Raw genomic sequence first — 18,333 nt, 5'->3', positions numbered from 1 at the left:
AGGGGGGGGAGGGAGGGTGTCACCATGGGATACTTTTTATAATCATGGAAAATGTTAATAAAAATTGAGAAAAATAAATAAATAAAATAAAATAAAAAAATAAAGGTTTACATAAAAAAAGAATCTGGAAGCCAGGCATGGTGGCCCATGCCTTTAATCCCAGCACTTGGGAGGCAGACGTAGGTAGATCTCTGTGAGTTTGAGGCCACCCTGAGATTACACTGTGAATTCCAGGTCAGCCTCAGCTAGTATAAGACCCTACCTCAAAAAAAGAAAAAAAGGGCTGGAGAGATGGCTTAGCCGTTAGGCGCTTGCCAATGAAGCCTAAGGACCCCAGTTTGAGGCTCGGTTCCCCAGGTCCCACGTTAGCCAGATGCACAAGGGGGCACACTTGTCTGGAGTTTGTTTGCAGAGGCTGGAAGCCCTGGCGCGCCCATTCTCTCTCTCTCCCCCTCTATCTGTCTTTCTCTCTGTGTCTGTCGCTCTCAAATAAACAAATTAAAAGAAAGAAAGAAAGAAAGAAAGAAAGAAAGAAAGAAAGAAAGAAAGAAAGAAAGAAAGAAAGAAAGAAAGAAAGAAAGACAAAAATGAACCTAGGAGTGGTGGAACACGCCTTTAATTCTAGCACTCAGGAGGCAGGGGTAGGAGGATCACCGTGAGAACAAGGCCACCATGAGACTGCATTGTGAATTCCAGGTCAGCCCAGGGTAGAACAAAACCCTACCTCAAGGGGAAAAAAAAAAAAAAAGAAATGGAACTTGTGTCTGATCAGTACTACACTGCCCTCTACTGCTCACAGTCTAGAACACTACCTGGCTCAGGAGGGCTGCCTCAGGATCCACCCTCCAAATCTACAAACCAATCGGGTCTTCTTGCCTGTGAAGGCTGCTATCTTCTTCCTGTAGGAGGCTCCAACCCACTCTGCCCTATCTCTTTCTCTCTTTGTTAGGGCCAGAGGGACACACAGAAGTCTGGCTTCTCTCCCTGGCTGGCTAGAGGGCAGGGGAACATAATACCATTTCTTGACCAGGGAGAACTTTTCTGCTCACCCCTGTTTTATAATTTGGAGTAACTTTTCACTTTGATTACATGCAAGATTTTCCTCTGGTCTCTGAATCTACCACATGTGCATTTTCCTTACTCTTTAGATCTACCACAGGTAGATCACTAACTCCAGACCTGCTACTTGTGTAATTTCTTTAAACTCGGGGTAACCATGGGCAACTCTTCATTACGCTTTTCTTCTCTGAATTTTTTGGTCTCTGCTTTGATATTTTTTCTCTGCTATTCTTCCTTCCTTAAGTCACTACCGTTTGCTCTTTTAACTTTCTTCCATGGGGAAGATACCATGGGTGTTCCCTCTACAAAAGCTCCTCAAATTCTTCCTTCTTGTGCTTGTGGCTCTACTCCAGTCTTAATTTGAAAGCCTCAGTCTCTCAAGTGAGCTTCCCACATGCTTGTAAGCTTACTCTAAGTGCTCTTTAAAGTCCTGTTTCAATCTCGATCACACCTTCCAAGGCTCAGGGTCTAATGCTGAAGCGGTGGCAGAAAGAATGTAAGAGCCAAAGGAAGGGTAGGACTCCTTACAACGTGCTCCCTCCAGGCATAAAATGGCTTGGATATCCATGACCTCACAGTGCCTAACACTACCTACCTACAAGACCATCATAAAAGGAGAAAAAGATCAAAATAAAAGAGAGACTGATTGAGAAGGGGAGGGGATATGATGGAGAATGGAATTTCAAGGGGCAAGTGGGGGGGGGAAGGGTATTACCATGGGATGCTTTTTATAATCACAGAAAATGTTAATAAAAATTGAGAAAAAATAAAATAAAAAGGCACTAGCAATGTAAACACAAACAAACACACAAAAAAAAAAACAAAAAAAAACAAGGACCGGAGAGATGGTTCAGCAGTTAAGGCACTTGCCTTCAAAGCGTAAGAACGCAGGTTTGATTCCCCAGTACCCACATAAAGCCAGATGCACAAAGTGGCACTTGCGTGTGAAGTTCATTTGCAGTAGCTGAAGGCCCTGGTGCACCTATTCTCACTCTGCCTCTTGCTCTCTCTCTCTCTCAAATAAATAAATAAAAATAAAATATTTATTTAAAAAAATCCTGTTTCACTTACCTTCCACACATTCGTGGCATTACTCTAATGTCTCTTTAAGAGCTGCAGCTTCTCTTAAGTCCACATGTTTGCAACTTTACTCTAAACTCTCTTTAAAAACCTCAGTTTCAGGCTAGTCAGATAGTTTAGCAGCTATGGTACTTTCCTGCAAAGCCTAAGGACCCATGTTGATTCCGCAGAGCCCATGTAAGCCACATGCACAAGGTGGTACATGTATCTGTTTGTTTGTTTGCAATGGCTAGAAGGCCCTGGTGTGCCCATTCTTTCTCTCTCTCTCAAATAAATAAATAAGAGCCTCAGTTTCTCTTAAATCCTAATCTCCCTTAAATAAACCCCACAATTTGTGATTTCCCCCTAAATAAGCTTCATATTTCATAATTTATCCTTGAGTCATTCTTTATTACTTCTCTATTAAAGACAGGATAGAACCCAAAACTTGGGATTCATAAATTCTGGGGTACCCCTTTTGAACCTCAAAATCCTGTATCACTAGGGCCTCTTGCTTACTACGTGATGGTACATGCCTGTAATTCCAGCACTCGGGAGGTGGAGGTAAGAGGATCCCTGTGAGATCGAGGTCAGCCTGGGCTACAGTGAAGCTCAGTCTAGAAAAAGACCAAAAATAAATAAATAAGAAAAGGGGGGAGGTAGTCTTCATTGTTTTTTTTGGGGGGGTAGGGGTAAGAGGGGTTTCTCACTCCAGCCCAGGATGACCTGGAACTTACTATGTAGTCTCAGGGTGGCCTTGAACTCATGGCAATCCTCCTACCTAAACGTGTGAGCCACCCTGCCTGGCTTGTATTTTATTTATTTATTTATTTGAGATAGAGTGAGAGAGCACATGAGAGAGAGAGAGAGAGAGAGAGAGAGAGAGAGAGAGCGAGCATGATGGGTGCACCAGGCCCTCTAGCTACTGCAAAGCCCAAACACCTGTGACACCATGTGCATCTGATTCGTATGGGATCTGGGGATTTGAACCTGGGTCTTCAGGCTTCACAGGCAAATGCCTTAACTGCTAATCCATCTCTCTAGCCCTGGTCTTGGTTTTTAATTATTACACTAATGTTACACAAACTTTTGCTAACTGAATTAATTGAATTCAAAATTATTATATATTTACATGCAGAAAGAGTAAGTTGGGCACGCCAACGACTCTTACACATGCTAAATTGTGCATGTGGCTTTATGTGGATGTGGGGAATTGAACCTTCGCCCGCAGGCTTTGCAAACACATGCCTTTAACCACTGAGCAATCTCCCCAGCCCCTAAAATTATTTTAGATCTAATGTCTAAAATCATTGGATGTACCTTTATAGACCTCAAACTCAATATACCAAAAGCTAAAATTAAAAAATAATAAATAATAAAAAGCTAACTTCAAATTTCTACAACTTATATATACTGTTAAAATGAGTGGAATCACTATCCATCTGGAAAGTCTGTTATAATTATTACACAAATGTTATACAAATTCTTCCTAATTCACTCAGCCTCTGGGAGTTGTACGATCAAAGGCATGCACCATCACACCTGGCCTTTTAAGATAATAATAATAATTTTATTACTTATTTGCAAGGACAAAGTCCTTTTCTTCTTTGGCCATGAATGTTAATCCTACCTTTGGTCTCTAACTTACCTGGAGGCAGTGAGCCCTTCTGATGTGATGCATGCTGCAACTGTAGGATATGGAAACAATCGTTTAAGCAGGTCATAGTTGCCATGGAAGTAGCTTTGAGCATTAAGAGATCCTGGTCCAAGGAGCTAAGAAAGCCAGAAGTAGGAAGGCCTTCAATCCGTCTGATTAAGTCTCTCTGTTGGCCTTCAGCATGAGACATCATCTACAAACAACAACAGTTCTGTGGGTCTTATAACTTCTGTACAGCATATATAATATCTGCTTGCCATTTTAAAGACCATATTTACCACTGAGACACATTATGACATACTAGACTTAGAAATGTATTTTAAGTTTGCTGTGTTATTTTCTTTCCTTTTTTGCTTTTTTTTTTTTGGTGTGTGTGGGGGGGAGGCAGGGTCTCACTCTAGCTCAGGCTGACCTGGAATTCACTATGTAGTCTCAGGATGCCCTCAAACTCATGATGATCCTCCTACCTCTGCCTGGAATTAAAGGAGTGCACTACCACACCTGGCTCAAGTCAGGCATGATTTGAAAGTAGGAACATGGTGGTTTAACTGCTTCCTCTTCCCTAACCTAACTTTCTGGTTAGGCTGTTTTATTGGTTTACTGTTACTGTGGTTCGAGCAAGTACTAAATTATAAATTTTTCAGGCTAAAAGAGTTTAATACATTTTTTTTTTACTTTTTTGAGGTAGGGTCTCATTCTAGCCCAGGCAAACCTGGAATTGACTATGTAATCCCAAACTGGCCTCCAACTCGTAGTGATTCTCCTACCGCTCTCTCCCAAGTGCTGGGATGAAAGGCGTGAACCACCAAGACTGGCTTTAGGCAGCTTTAAGCAGGCAGTTAGGGAAGCCTTTGAGGTAGGAGTCTTCCCTCACACCCTTGCCATGTCCACCTCAGCTTGTCCCACCTGCTTCAGTTGCAGGACGCTAAAGTTAACCCATCCCACCCAATCAGATCTCTTTTCAGCACACACTCTGCCCAGGCATGGGTGGATTCCTCCTCGGAGCCCAGGCTGATTGGCCTAAATAGGAGAAATAGAGAAAACGCCAACTTGAACTCACAGGAAGAAACTGTTTTTTGGTTCTCCTCCCTGGCCCTTGAATTTGCAAGCAAAACTGCACCTGGGTTTTTGTACTTGTAAGAGTCCCGCTCCCAGCCTGACCACCAGGGTGAAAAGGGACATTTTTCATTACTGCTTTTTTTTTTTTTTAAAGTATTTATTTATTTGAGAGAAAGAGGGGGTAGGGGAATGGAAGTTCCAGGGCCTTTAGCTGCTACAAATGAACTGCAGATGTTTCTAGCACCTTGTATATCTGGCTTTATGTGGGTCCTGGGGAACTGAACCTGGGTCCTTTGGCTTTGCAGGCAAGTGCCTTAACCACTATGCCATCTCTCCAGCCCTGTTTTGACTTTAAAAAAATATTTTTTAGTGGTAGGGTTTCACTCTAGCCCAGATTGACCTAAAATACACTATGTAGTCTCTGGGTAGACTTGAACTCTTACAATAAATAGTATTTATTATTTACATTGTGTGTGTGTGTGTGTGTGTGTGTGTGTGTACACACACATACATACACACACATATACATACATACATACATATATACACATACACATACATACATACATATATATATATATTCATATTAGAAAGAGAGAGAAAGAAGGTAGCCAGGTCCTCCTGCCATTGTAAAGGACTCCAGAGGTATGAACCACTTCATATACCTGGCTTTGTGTAGGTACTGGGGAATTGATTCTGGGCCTGCATATTTTGCAAGCAAGTACCTTTAGCCATTGAACCACCTTTCCAGCCACCTAAATTATAATTTTAAAAAATCATTTAATAGAGCAAAATAACAGAAAGAATTTTGTTTTTTGAAGCAAGACCAATAGACTGGCCTTTTTTTTTTTTTTAATGCAAGAGAGAGAGCGAGCGAATGGGAGGAAGGGAGAGACAGAGGTTAGGAGGACCAGGGCCTCCAGCCATGTAACTGAACTCTAGACACGTGTGACCCCTTGTGCGTGGGCATCACTGTGTGTCTGGCTCACGTGCGACCTAGAAAATAGAACATGAGTCCTTAGGCTTCTCAGGCAAATGCCTTAACCGCTAAGCCATTTCTCCAGCCTAGAATTATTTTTGTAAAAAAAGGAAAAATAGCTAGGCGAGGTGGCACATGCCTTTAATCACAGCACTCTGGAGGCAGAGGTAGGAGGATCACCGTGAGTTCGAGGCCACCCTGAGACTACATAGTGAATTCCAGGTCAACTTAGGCTAGAGTGAGACCCTGTCTTGAAAAAAACAACAAAAAAAGATGGCTCATGGTTAAAGCTGCTGCTTGCAAAGCCTAAAGACCCAGGATTGATTCCCCAGTACCAGTGTAAAGGCAGAAGTACAAAACATGCATGTGAAGTTCATTTGCAGCAACTAGAGGCCCTGGTACACCCATTCTCTCTCTTTGTAAATAAATAAATAAAAATATTTTTAAAAAGGAAAAAAAGGACATGGAAGTGCAACCCTTTAGTCCCAGCATTTGGGAAGTAGAGGTGAAGGGGTTGCTATGAGCTTGGGGTCACCCTGGGACTACACGAGTTCCACGTCAGCCTGGGCTAGAGTGAGACCTTACGCCAGGAACACCTCCCAACAAGAAAGAAGAAAAAGTGGAAGAAGTTCCGGTTAAGATGGCGGCGTAGGTACCACACCAAAGCAGCCTAGGGAGGAAAAAGACCAAAAAAACTCAGCAAAATACACACTTTTACTAAAAAGTGAGGTGTATAGGAAATTGAGGCGGCAGCGGAGAAGTAGAAGAGTTATAGAGCATCCAGAGCCTGCACAGGCGGGAAAAGCAGCTCCGGCATCTCGGCCAACCGCCGCGGCCGCAGTGCAGCAGAAAGCCGCCAGGCTCGGCTCGAGCCGCAGGAAAAGCCAGGTGCGGGATTTTCCCTCACACCTCGCTCTCCGCAACTCGGAAACGTGAGGGGAGAGCGGCAGCAAGCAGCGGAGGAGCAGACCGCAAGGTAGAAGAACACGTGGAGCAGCGATACAACCAGAGCAGCAGCGGCTCCCTCCCCTCCCCCAATGCCTGAGCCCAGCTCCAGCGAACAGAGCAGTGGCCCGGGACCCAACCACGCCAACTTGTGCTGACAACGGGACCCAAACAGGAGCAGAGTTCGGCAGCAACATCAGCGGCTTCAGCACCGGTAACAGCGGCCCCAGCAGCAGCGGACACAGCAGCAGCAGCTTCAGCAGCAGTGGTGGCTTCAGCAGTGGCAGCTATGGCAGCAGCAGAGGCAGCAGCAGCGGCTCAGTTTGCCCCGTAGGAAAAGCAAGTGCCCAGCTCCACAAATCAGAACAGCAGCCCGACGACCCAGGCAGCAACTTGACTGAGACCAAAATCACCCAAGGTAACTGGGACTGCACCAGGGAAGGGTCTCACTTGGTCACAAGCTGACTTGGATCCCTCAACAGACCAGAAATCTAAACCTCTTTGTTGACAGAGGATCTGGTCATTATAATAACTACTCTTGCATACATACTCGGGGCTGTTTTTGATTGAATGTGTACAGTGTTTAGTTAAATTTTAGAATCTACCTGTATTTTATTCCACTCAGCCTGCTTGAATACTCCTATAGCAGGGAATCTCAACCCCTAAGAACATCTTTGTAGATACTCTGAGAGTCTTAAGAGCCACACCTAACACCTTAAGGTCCTACCCTGAAAATATATTACATCAAATCAATTGATACAGCTAAGAATACACAGCTAGCTAGAAAAACCAAGCATTAACTTAATCCAAGATGCAAAAATATATACATTATAACACAAGAAACACTAAAAAGCAAGATGATATAAATCCACCTAAAAGTATTAATGCATCAGAAATGTCCTCCAGTGAGAAAGAGTTAGAGGAAATGCCTGAGAAAGAGTTCAAAAGAATAATTATAAATATGCTCAAAGAGGTCAAAGAACACATGAAAACAATCAAAGAAGAAATCAAAGAGGAAATCAAAGGAATCAAAGAAGAGGCAGGACACCAATTTAATGAAATAAAGAAGGCAATACAAGACATAAATAGGGAAATAGAAATAATAAAGAAAAACCAGTCAGAATTACTAGCAATGAAGAACACAGTTAATGAAATAAAAAACTCTGTAGAAAATCTCACCAGTAGGATGGATGAGGGAGAGGACAGAATATCTAAGCTAGAAGACCAGGTGGCAGACCTAATGCAGTCCAACAAAGAGAAAGACAAACATACAGAAAAGTATGAGTGGGAATTTCAAGATATTCGGGACACTATGAAAAGATCCAATATAAGAATTCAGGGCATAGTAGAAGGAGAAGAACTCCACTCCAGAGGCATAGTAGGCATCTTCAACAAAATCATAGAGGAAAATTTCCCCCAAATTGGGAAAGAGGTGCCAATACAGATACAGGAAGCCTTTAGAACCCCAGCCAGACAAAACCCAGAAAGAACCTCTCCTCGCCATATTATAATCAAACTTCCAAACACACACACCAAAGAAAAAATATTGAAAGCAGTTAGAGAGAAAAATCAAGTTACCTACAAAAGCAAGCCCATCAGGATTACAGCAGATTATTCAACACAAACTTTTAAAGCCAGAAGGGCTTGGAGTGATATATTCCAAGTTCTGAAAGATAACAACTGTCAACCAAGGTTACTTTATCCTGCAAAGTTATTCATTCAAATAGATGGAGAAATAAAGACATTCCATGACAAAAGCAGGTTAAAGGAGTATTTGAAGACAAAACCAGCTCTACAGAAAATACTTGATAGAATCCTCCATGCTGAACAAAAGGAAAAGCACACATATAAGGAACCTAGAAAAAACCAGCTATACCCAAATACCAGTTAACAGAAGAGAGCACAGGTAGAACCAGAAACACACACACACAAAAAAATGGCAAACATAAATACACACCTTTCAATAATATCTCTTAATATCAACGGTCTCAATGCCCCAACGAAAAGACATAGATTTGCAGACTGGGTTAAAAAGCAGGATCCTACAATTTGTTGTCTCCAAGAAACTCACCTTTCTACAAAGGATAGACATTACCTTAGGGTGAAAGGTTGGAAGACGGTGTTTCAAGCAAATGGGCCTAGAAAACAAGCAGGGGTTGCTATCCTAATATCAGACAGGGTAGACTTTAGTCCGACGTTAGTCAAGAAGGATAAGGAAGGTCACTTTATACTGATTAAGGGCACACTCCAACAGGAGGACATTACAATCCTAAACATATATGCACCTAACATGGGGGCTCCCAAATTCGTCAAACAAACACTATTAGAACTAAGGTCACAGATAACACCAAACACAGTGGTGGTGGGTGACCCACTCTCATCAATTGACAGGTCATCCAGGGAAAGAATAAACAGAGAGGCATCTGGACTAAATGAGGTCATAGAAGGAATGGACCTAACAGATATATACAGGACATTTCATCCAAAGGCTACAGAATATACATTCTTTTCAGCAGCACATGGAACATTCTCTAAAATAGACCATATATTAGGACACAAAGCAAATCTTAACAAATTCAGGAAAATTGAAATAATTCCTTGCATTCTATCTGACCACAATGGAATTAAACTACAAATCAGTAGCAAGAAAGGCTATAGAGCATACACAAAATCCTGGAAACTAAACAATACACTACTAAATGATGAGTGGGTCAATGAAGAAATCAAAAAGGAAATCAAAAAATTTATAGAGTCAAATGATAATGAGAACACAACATACCAAAATCTCTGGGACACAATGAAGGCAGTTCTAAGAGGTAAATTTATAGCCTTAAGTGCCTATATTAAGAAATTAGAAAGGTCGCAAGTAAACGACCTAATGCTTCACCTTAAAGCCTTGGAAAAAGAACAAGGCAAACCAAAAATCAGTAGACGGGAAGAAATAATAAAGATTAGGGCAGAAATTAATGAAATAGAAACAAAAAGAATAATCCAAAGAATTAATGAAACAAAGAGTTGGTTCTTTGAAAGGATAAACAAGATTGATAAACCCTTAGCAAATCTGACCAAAAGAAAGAGAGAAGAGACACAAATTAATAAAATCAGAGATGAACAAGGTAACATCACAACAGATTCCAGAGAAATTCAAAATATCATAGGGACATACTATAAAAGCATATACTCCACAAAGTATGAAAATCTGAAAGAAATGGATGATTTCCTTGATCTATATGACCTACCTAAATTAAATCAAAATGAGATTAATCACTTAAATAGACCTATAACAAACATGGAGATCCGAACAGTTATCAATAATCTCCCAACTAAAAAAAGCCCAGGCCCGGATGGATTCACTGCTGAATTTTACCAGACTTTTAAGGAAGAGCTAACACCATTGCTTCTTAAGCTTTTCCAGGAAATAGAAAAACAAGGAATTCTACCAAACTCCTTCTATGAGGCCAGCATCACCCTGATACCAAAACCAGGCAAAGATAGAACAAAAAAAGAAAATTACAGACCAATCTCCCTCATGAACATAGATGCAAAAATTCTCAACAAAATATTGGCAAACAGAATACAAGAGTATATCAAAAAGATCATTCACCCTGACCAAGTAGGCTTTATCCCAGAGATGCAGGGATGGTTCAACATACACAAATCTATAAATGTAATACATTACATAAACGGGGTGAAGGACAAAAATCACATGATCATCTCATTAGACGCAGAGAAAGCATTTGACAAAATCCAACATCCCTTCATGATAAAAGTCCTACAGAGACTGGGAATAGAAGGAACATATCTCAATATAATAAAGGCTATTTATGACAAGCCTACAGCCAACATATTACTAAATGGGGAAAAACTGGAAGCTTTTCCACTAAAATCAGGAACAAGACAAGGGTGTCCACTGTCCCCACTTCTATTTAATATAGTTTTGGAAGTCTTAGCCATAGCAATAAGGCAAGAGACACACATAAAAGGGATACAAATTGGAAAGGAAGAAATCAAGTTATCATTATTTGCAGATGACATGATTCTATACATAAAGGACCCTAAAGACTCTACTAGCAAGCTGTTAGAGCTGATCAAAACCTACAGCAATGTAGCAGGATACAAAATAAATACACAGAAATCAGTAGCCTTCATATATGCTAACAACAAACACACAGAGGATGAAATCAGAGAATCACTCCCATTCACAATTGCATCAAAAAAATAAAATACCTTGGAATAAACCTAACCAAGGAAGTAAAGAATCTATACAATAAGAACTTTAAAACACTCAAGCGAGAAATTGCAGAAGACACTAGAAAGTGGAGAAACATCCCTTGTTCCTGGATTGGAAGAATCAATATCGTGAAAATGGCAATCTTACCTAAAGCAATCTACACATTTAATGCAATCCCTATGAAAATTCCAAAGGCTTTCTTCATGGAAATAGAAAAATCAATCCAAAAATTCATTTGGAATCACAAAAAACCTCGAATATCTAAAATAATACTGAGCAACAAAAAAAGAGGCTGGTGGTATCACCATACCTGATTTTAACCTATACTACAGAGACATAGTAACAAAAACAGCATGGTACTGGCACAAAAACAGACATGTAGATCAGTGGAACAGAATAGAGGACCCAGATGTAAGCCCAAGTAGCTATAGCCACCTGATATTCGATAAAAATGCCAAAAATACTCATTGGAGAAGAGACAGCCTCTTCAGCAAATGGTGTTTTGAAAACTGGATAAATATCTGCAGAAGGATAAAAATAGATTCTTCTCTCTCGCCATGCACAAGAATTAAGTCCAAATGGATTAAAGACCTTAACATCAGACCAGAAACTTTGAAACTGCTAGAGGAAAAAGTAGGGGAAACCCTTCAACATATTGGTCTTGGCAAAGACTTTCTGAAAACAACCCCAATTGCTCAGGTAATAAAACCACAGATTAACCACTGGGACCTAATGAAATTACAAAGATTTTGCACCGCAAAGGACACAGTGAAAAAAGCACAGAGGCAACCTACAGAATGGGAAAAAATCTTCGCCAGCTATATATCTGATAAAGGATTAATATCTAGGATATACAAAGAACTCAAAAAGTTAAATAATAAGGAATCAAACAAGCCAATCAAAAATGGGCTATGGAGCTAAATAGAGAGTTCTCAAAGGAAGAAATACGAATGGCATATAAGCATCTAAAAAAATGTTCTACATCACTAGTCATCAGGGAAATGCAGATTAAAACTACATTGAGATTCCATCTCACTCCTGTCAGATTGGCCACCATCATGAAAACAAATGATCATAAATGTTGGCGGGGATGTGGAAAAAAAGGAACCCTTCTGCACTGCTGGTGGGAATGTAATCTGGTCCAGCCATAGTGGAAAACAGTGTGGAGGTTCCTAAAACAGCTAGAGATTGACCTACCATATGACCCAGCTATAGCACTCCTAGGCATATATCCAAAGGACTCATCTCATTTCCTTAGAAGTACATGCTCAACCATGTTTATTGCTGCTCAATTTATAATAGCTGGGAAATGGAACCAGCCTAGATGTCCCTCAACAGATGAGTGGATAATGAAGATGTGGTACATTTATACAATGGAGTTCTACTCAGCGGTAAAGAAAAATGAAGTTATGAAATTTGCAGAAAAATGGATGGACCTGGAAAGGATTATACTAAGTGAGGTAACCCAGGCCCAGAAAGCCAAGCGCCACATGTTCTCTCTCATATGTGGATCCTAGCTACAGATGACTGTGCTTCTGTGTGAGAATGAAAATACTTAGTAGCAGAGGCCAGTAAGTTGAAAAGGAGACATAAAGGGTGGAGAAAGGAAGGGAGGAGGATACTTAATAGATTGATATTGTATATGTAATTACAATGATTGTAATGGGGAGGTAATATGTGGGGGTGGGGAGGGAGGGAATTACCATGGGATATATTTTATAATCATGGAAAATGTTAATAAAAATTAAAAAAAAGAAAAAAAAATAAAAATAAATAAATAAATAAATAGGGTCGTGCATGGTGGTGCTCATCTTTAATCCCAGCACTTGGGAGGCCGAGGTAGGAGGATCGCTGTGTGTTCGAGGCCACCCTGAGACTCCTGAGTGAATTCCAGGTCAGCCTGGGCTAGAGTGAGACCCTACTTCAGTCCCCCCCAAAAAAGTAAAAAATAAAAATAAATAAATAAATAAATGAATGAATGAATAATAGGGGCTGGGGAGATGGTTCAGCTTACCTGCAAAGCCTAAGGATCCAGGTATAATTACCCAGCGCCTACATAAAGCCAGACAACGCACAAGGTGGCAAATGCGTCTAGAGTTCATTTGCAGTGGCTAGAGGCCCTGAGCACCCATTCTCTCTCTCTACTACCTCTTCCTCTCCCTCAGATAATAATAAAATAAAATAAATTTTAAAATCAATAAAAATTACGCCAGGCATGGTGACACACACCTTTAATCCCAGCACTCAGGAGGCAGAGGTAGGAGGGCTGCCGTGTGTTCAAGGCCACCCTGAGATACAAACTGAATTCCAGGTCAGCCTGAGCTAGAGTGAAACCCTACCTCGAAAACCAAACAAAAATGTTAATAAAAATTAAAAAAAAAGAAAGAGTGATATAAAACAATATCGGGGGGAGCTGGAGAGATGGCTTAGTGGTTAAGTGCTTGCCTGTGAAGCCTAAGGACCCTGGTTCGAGGCTCAGTTCCCAGGTCCCACGCTAGCCAGATGCACAAGGGGGCGCACGCGTCTGGAGTTCATCTGCAGTGACTGGAAGCCCTGGTGCGCCCATTCTCTCTCTCTCCATCTGTCTTTCTCTCTGTGTCTGTCGCTCTCAAATAAATAAATAAATAATGAACAGAAAATATTTAAAAAAAAAAAAACAACATTATCAGGGGCTGGAGACACGACTTAGTAGTTAAGGCACTTGCCTACAATGCCTAAGGACTCAGGTTTGACTCCCCAGAACCCATGTAAGCCAGATGCACACGGTGGCACATGCATCTGGGGTTCATCTGCAGTGGCTGGAGGCCCTGGTGTGCCCATTCTCTCTCTCTGTCTCAAATATATAAATAAAAACTTTAAAAGACAAAAAATGTATGATTTTAACTATGTTACGTATATGTGTTTAAATTTTGTTGTACGTACTTGTTTTAAATTTCTATGCATCAATTTGTCTGTTATGTGTGTGCATGCTAGGTCCACTACTGAGCTTCGAACCCTAGCCTACACAGCATGTCTTTTAAACATTTTATTTCTGCACGTGAGGGGGTTTTGCATGCGGGGGTCACAGACAACTTCCAGGTGTCTATGTGCCGACTCTCTGGAGACAGTCATTGCTGCTGTAAACAAACTGCCAGGCTGCAAAGGCTGTCACACTGGCTGCTCCAGATTCTCCTAGCTCCACCTACATTGTCACTGAGGTCACAGACGCATGAGCCACTTTGTATCACACTTTATGTAGGTGCTAGGGATTAAATCTGGACCAGCAGGCTTGGCAAGTAAACACCTTTAACCACTGAGCTACTTCCCCGGCCCCTAACCTGTATATCAGTTACAAAAAGATGAGCCACTGGTTTAAGCTACAGAGCTTTCCCACTAGGCTTAATGATCTTTGGGTTTTTTTTGTTTTGTTTTCTGTTGAGACAAGGTCAGCCTGGGTTGAGCAACACCCTACCTCAAAACAAACAAACAATCAAAAAAAAAAAAAAAAGCCAAAGGCAGCAGAAGATATAAACAGTATTTACAATGTTTTCACACAACAGACAGACAAGATACTTTTGTGCATTTCAACTTCACTTCAAATTATACTTACTTCTCTGACTTCCACAAGATGGTCTGGTGGTAAGTGAACTCTTCTGTTCACTGCCTGCAGTTTGGAATGTCCCACATTAAAAAAAGAGATGGCATTTTGACTTGGTCTCCTCTGGGAGATAGGAGAATTGCCACTAGATGCAAGGGAGAAGCTCCGAGACTTCAGAGGAGGGTTATTCTGTTAGAAAAAGAAAACAATGCTTTTTGTGTGTGTGTGTTTTGAGGTAGGGTCTCACTCTAGTCCAGGCTGATCTGGAATTCATTACGTAGTCTCAGGGTGGCCTCGAACTCATGGCAGTCCTCCTACCTCTGCCTCCCAAGTGCTGGGATTAAAGGTGTGCACCACCACCACACCTGGCTTAATAGTTCCTTTTTTGCTTTTTAAAATTTTTTTAATTAATTAATTTATTTATTTGAGAGCGACAGACACAGAGAGAAAGACAGATAGAGGGAGAGAGAGAGAATGGGCACGCCAGGGCTTCCAGCCTCTGCAAACGAACTCCAGACGCGTGCGCCCCCTTGTGCATCTGGCTAACGTGGGACCTGGGGAACCGAGCCTCGAACCGGGGTCCTTAGGCTTCACAGGCAAGCGCTTAACCGCTAAGCCATCTCTCCAGCCTTTTTTTTTTTTTTTGCTTTTTTAATGGTAAGCTCTCTCACCATCACGCTACTGAAGGAGGACTGGAGAAAACTAGCTCTTTTAGGTAGTTCAGCTAGAGACTAAAGCCCACAAAGATTGAGATGCTACTCCACATGCCACCTGTCCTGGGACAAGAATAGAGCTCTTGACGGAAACAGACCTCATGTCTGATCAAGTCCGATCTAGTGCCCCTGCTGCCCACGGTGTAGTGCACTGTCTAGATAGAAGGCCCCCATGGACTGACCCAGGGATCGGTCCTCCAAATCTACAAACCAACTGAGGCTTCCTTTTGCATATAAAGGCTCTCATCCTCCTGACTTGCTTTTTTGTCTGTGGGAATCTCCTGGCCTAACCCACGGGCTCTGTGGATACACGTGAGTACGGCTTCACCCTCAGCCGGCCTGGCTGGCAGCGGAGAGCATGACATTGCTTCTTGGCCTGAGAAACGCTTCTGCTTGCCTCTGCTTTATAGTTTGGGGTAACTTCTCACTTTGGTTACATGCATGACTTTCCTATGGTCTCTGAATCTAACCCATGTGTATTTTCCTTACGCTCTAGATCTACCACGTGGGTGCTCTCACTAACTCCAGGCCCACTACCTGTGTGATTTCCTGAATCTTGGGGTAATCATGAGTGTAACTCTCCTCATTACTTATTCATCCTCTGAATTTCTTGGTCTCTGCTTTGATATTTTCCCTCTTATTTTGCCATGAGCCTCAATAATTGTCCTTTTAATTCCCCTTCATGTGCTTGCAGCTCTACTCCAGTTTTTTCCAGAGAAACCTCCTTAATTGCTCTTATATGAATAGTATGAACTAGGCAGTGTTTCCACATTAAGAGCATGTTTCCTACTTCCTGTGTTTATGACTCTGCTCTAGTCTTCCTAAATCACAATAACCCTTAAATAAACCCCACAACTGGGGCTGGAGAGATGGCTCAGTGGTTAAGTCACTTGCCTGCAAAGCCTAAGGACCCAGGTTCGATTCCCCAGTACCCATGTAAAGCCAGATACACAAAGTGATACATGCATCTGGAATTCCTTTACAGCAGCAGGATGCCCTGGTATGTCCATATTTTTCTCCCTCCCTTCCTCCCTCCCTCCCCCCTCTCTGTCTCAAATAAATAAATAAAACATTTAAGATAAATAAACCCCACAATTTGTGATTTCTCCCTAAATATGCTTCATAATTTATCCTTCTTCAGGCTGTCTATGTCAATTCTTTGTTAAAAGTACAATAGAACCCAAACTTGAGGCTCACAAATTGGGGACCTCTCCTGAACCCCAAAATCCTGTATTCCTACCATACACTTGAGTCTTTGTTTATACATGTGTAATTTTAAAAATTAAATTGACCCCAAATTTGATTTAGGAACATTTCTTTCTTTCTTTCTTTTTTTTTGGGGGGGGCGGTCTTTTGAGGTAGGGTCTCACTGTAGCCCAGGCTGACCTGAAATTCACTATGGAGTCTCAGGGTGGCCTTGAACTCAAGGCAATACTCCTACATCTGCCTCCTAAGTGCTGGGATTAAAGGCATCAACCACTACGCCCAGCCTTGATTTAGGAATATTTCTTAAGGGAAAACTTAAGCTATTCAAGTTTGACTATTTCACATACCATTTAAAAAACTGGTAATTTATTTTAAAAATGACATTTTCAGCTTTGTATTCTTAGAATTTTTCATATCCTTAAAGTATATTAGCATAGCAAGATTTTTCTAACTTCAAGGTTTTTTTTTGTTTGTTTATTTTGTGTTTTTCAAGGCAGGGTCCTAGAACCTATCTGTGTATTATGTATGTATGTATGTATGTATGTATGTATGTAAGTAAGTAAGAATGTATGAATCTACCTATCTATCTCTCCAAGAAAGAAAGAAAGAAAATATTCCAAAAGAGAAAAAAAGAAGAAAATAAAGCTCCCTTAGTTGGAGGCTGATGAATGACCGCCTTGAGTCAGAAGGCGGCCTGGGCTACAGCGACACTCTGTCTCACACAAACAAGCAAGCAAACAAACACAGCCAGCCGGCACCTGTGAGAGAGCACTTGGAAGGCTGAGGAAGGAGAACTGCTGTGAGCTCAAGGCCACCTTGGGCTATGTGGTGAGTTCCAGCCCAGCCTGGGCTACAGGTTGAGATCCAATCCCAAAAAAATCAAATTTCAAAAATGTATATACAAGGCTAGGTGTGGTGGTGCACACCTTTGATCCCTAAGGAGGCAGAGGTAGGAGGATCCCCATGATTTCAAGGCCAGCCTCAGAATTCCAGGTCAGCCTGGGCTAGAGTGAGACCCTAATTCGAAAAAAAAAAGAGAAGGAAAGAAAAGAAAAGAAAAGAAAAAGTATAAACATACATATGAAAGAAAAGAGGCCGAGCACAGGGGCACATGCCTTTAATCCCAGTACTCGTGAGGCAGAGGTAGGAGGCCAGTCTGAGACTACATAGTGAACTCTAGGCAGGTCAGCCTGGGCTACAGCAAGACCCAATCTTGAAACAACAAATAAACAGAAAGAAAAAGAGAGATCAGGTTGAAAGTGGGGGCAAATGTCTATTAGGTAGATGGAAGATGAGGCAGGAGAATAGAGTTTAAGACCAGTTTCGCCTACACAGATACAGTCTACCTCACAAAACCAAGAGAAAAAAGAAAACAAAGGGCTGGGAAGATGGTTCCGTGGTTAAGAAAGCTTGCTGTGTAACCCTGAGGACCTCTCAAGCTGGAAACCACCAAGTTCAACTCCCCAGAACCTACTTAAAAAGCTGGGTCTGGCCATGGCTCACTGACAGACAGCAGCTCTGGGTTGAAGAACTTAAGAGAAGGACGGCCATACGCTCTCCTCTGGTCTCTGCAACAAGTATGGGGCACACCCATCTTCACACACACATGCATGCAATGCAACATACTTTATACAGAACACCAAGACAAGCACATGCATTTCTGTTATATGCAACAATGTAGCTGAACACTGAAAACATGTTAAATGGAAAAAGAAGGAAAATAAACCATACTTAATGAGTCATCAGAAACACAGAATAGATTAGTGTTTGCCAAGGGTTTTGGAAGGACAGAATAAGAAGTTGCAACTAATGGGAAATGTTCTGGAATCATAATGTCGCCAGTGGTAG

General features: G+C 41.6%; 1 protein-coding gene across 1 annotated transcript in view; it reads right to left on the bottom strand.

Annotated features, from left to right (window-relative positions):
- The window catches only part of Osbpl11 (oxysterol binding protein like 11), a 105,291-nt gene that overhangs the window by 43,865 nt on the left and 43,093 nt on the right, over positions 1 to 18,333 (bottom strand). The window contains exons 5-6 of the mRNA XM_045148015.1: positions 14,579 to 14,755; positions 3,767 to 3,968 (exon numbers count right to left, since the gene is read on the bottom strand). Of these exons, the coding sequence (XP_045003950.1) occupies positions 3,767 to 3,968; positions 14,579 to 14,755 (379 nt within the window). The remainder of the gene's footprint in view (positions 1 to 3,766; positions 3,969 to 14,578; positions 14,756 to 18,333) is intronic.

Source organism: Jaculus jaculus, chromosome 4 (assembly GCF_020740685.1).
Source record: "Jaculus jaculus isolate mJacJac1 chromosome 4, mJacJac1.mat.Y.cur, whole genome shotgun sequence".
Lineage (NCBI taxonomy): Eukaryota > Metazoa > Chordata > Mammalia > Rodentia > Dipodidae > Jaculus > Jaculus jaculus.
This window is presented reverse-complemented; position numbering and strand designations above follow the sequence as displayed.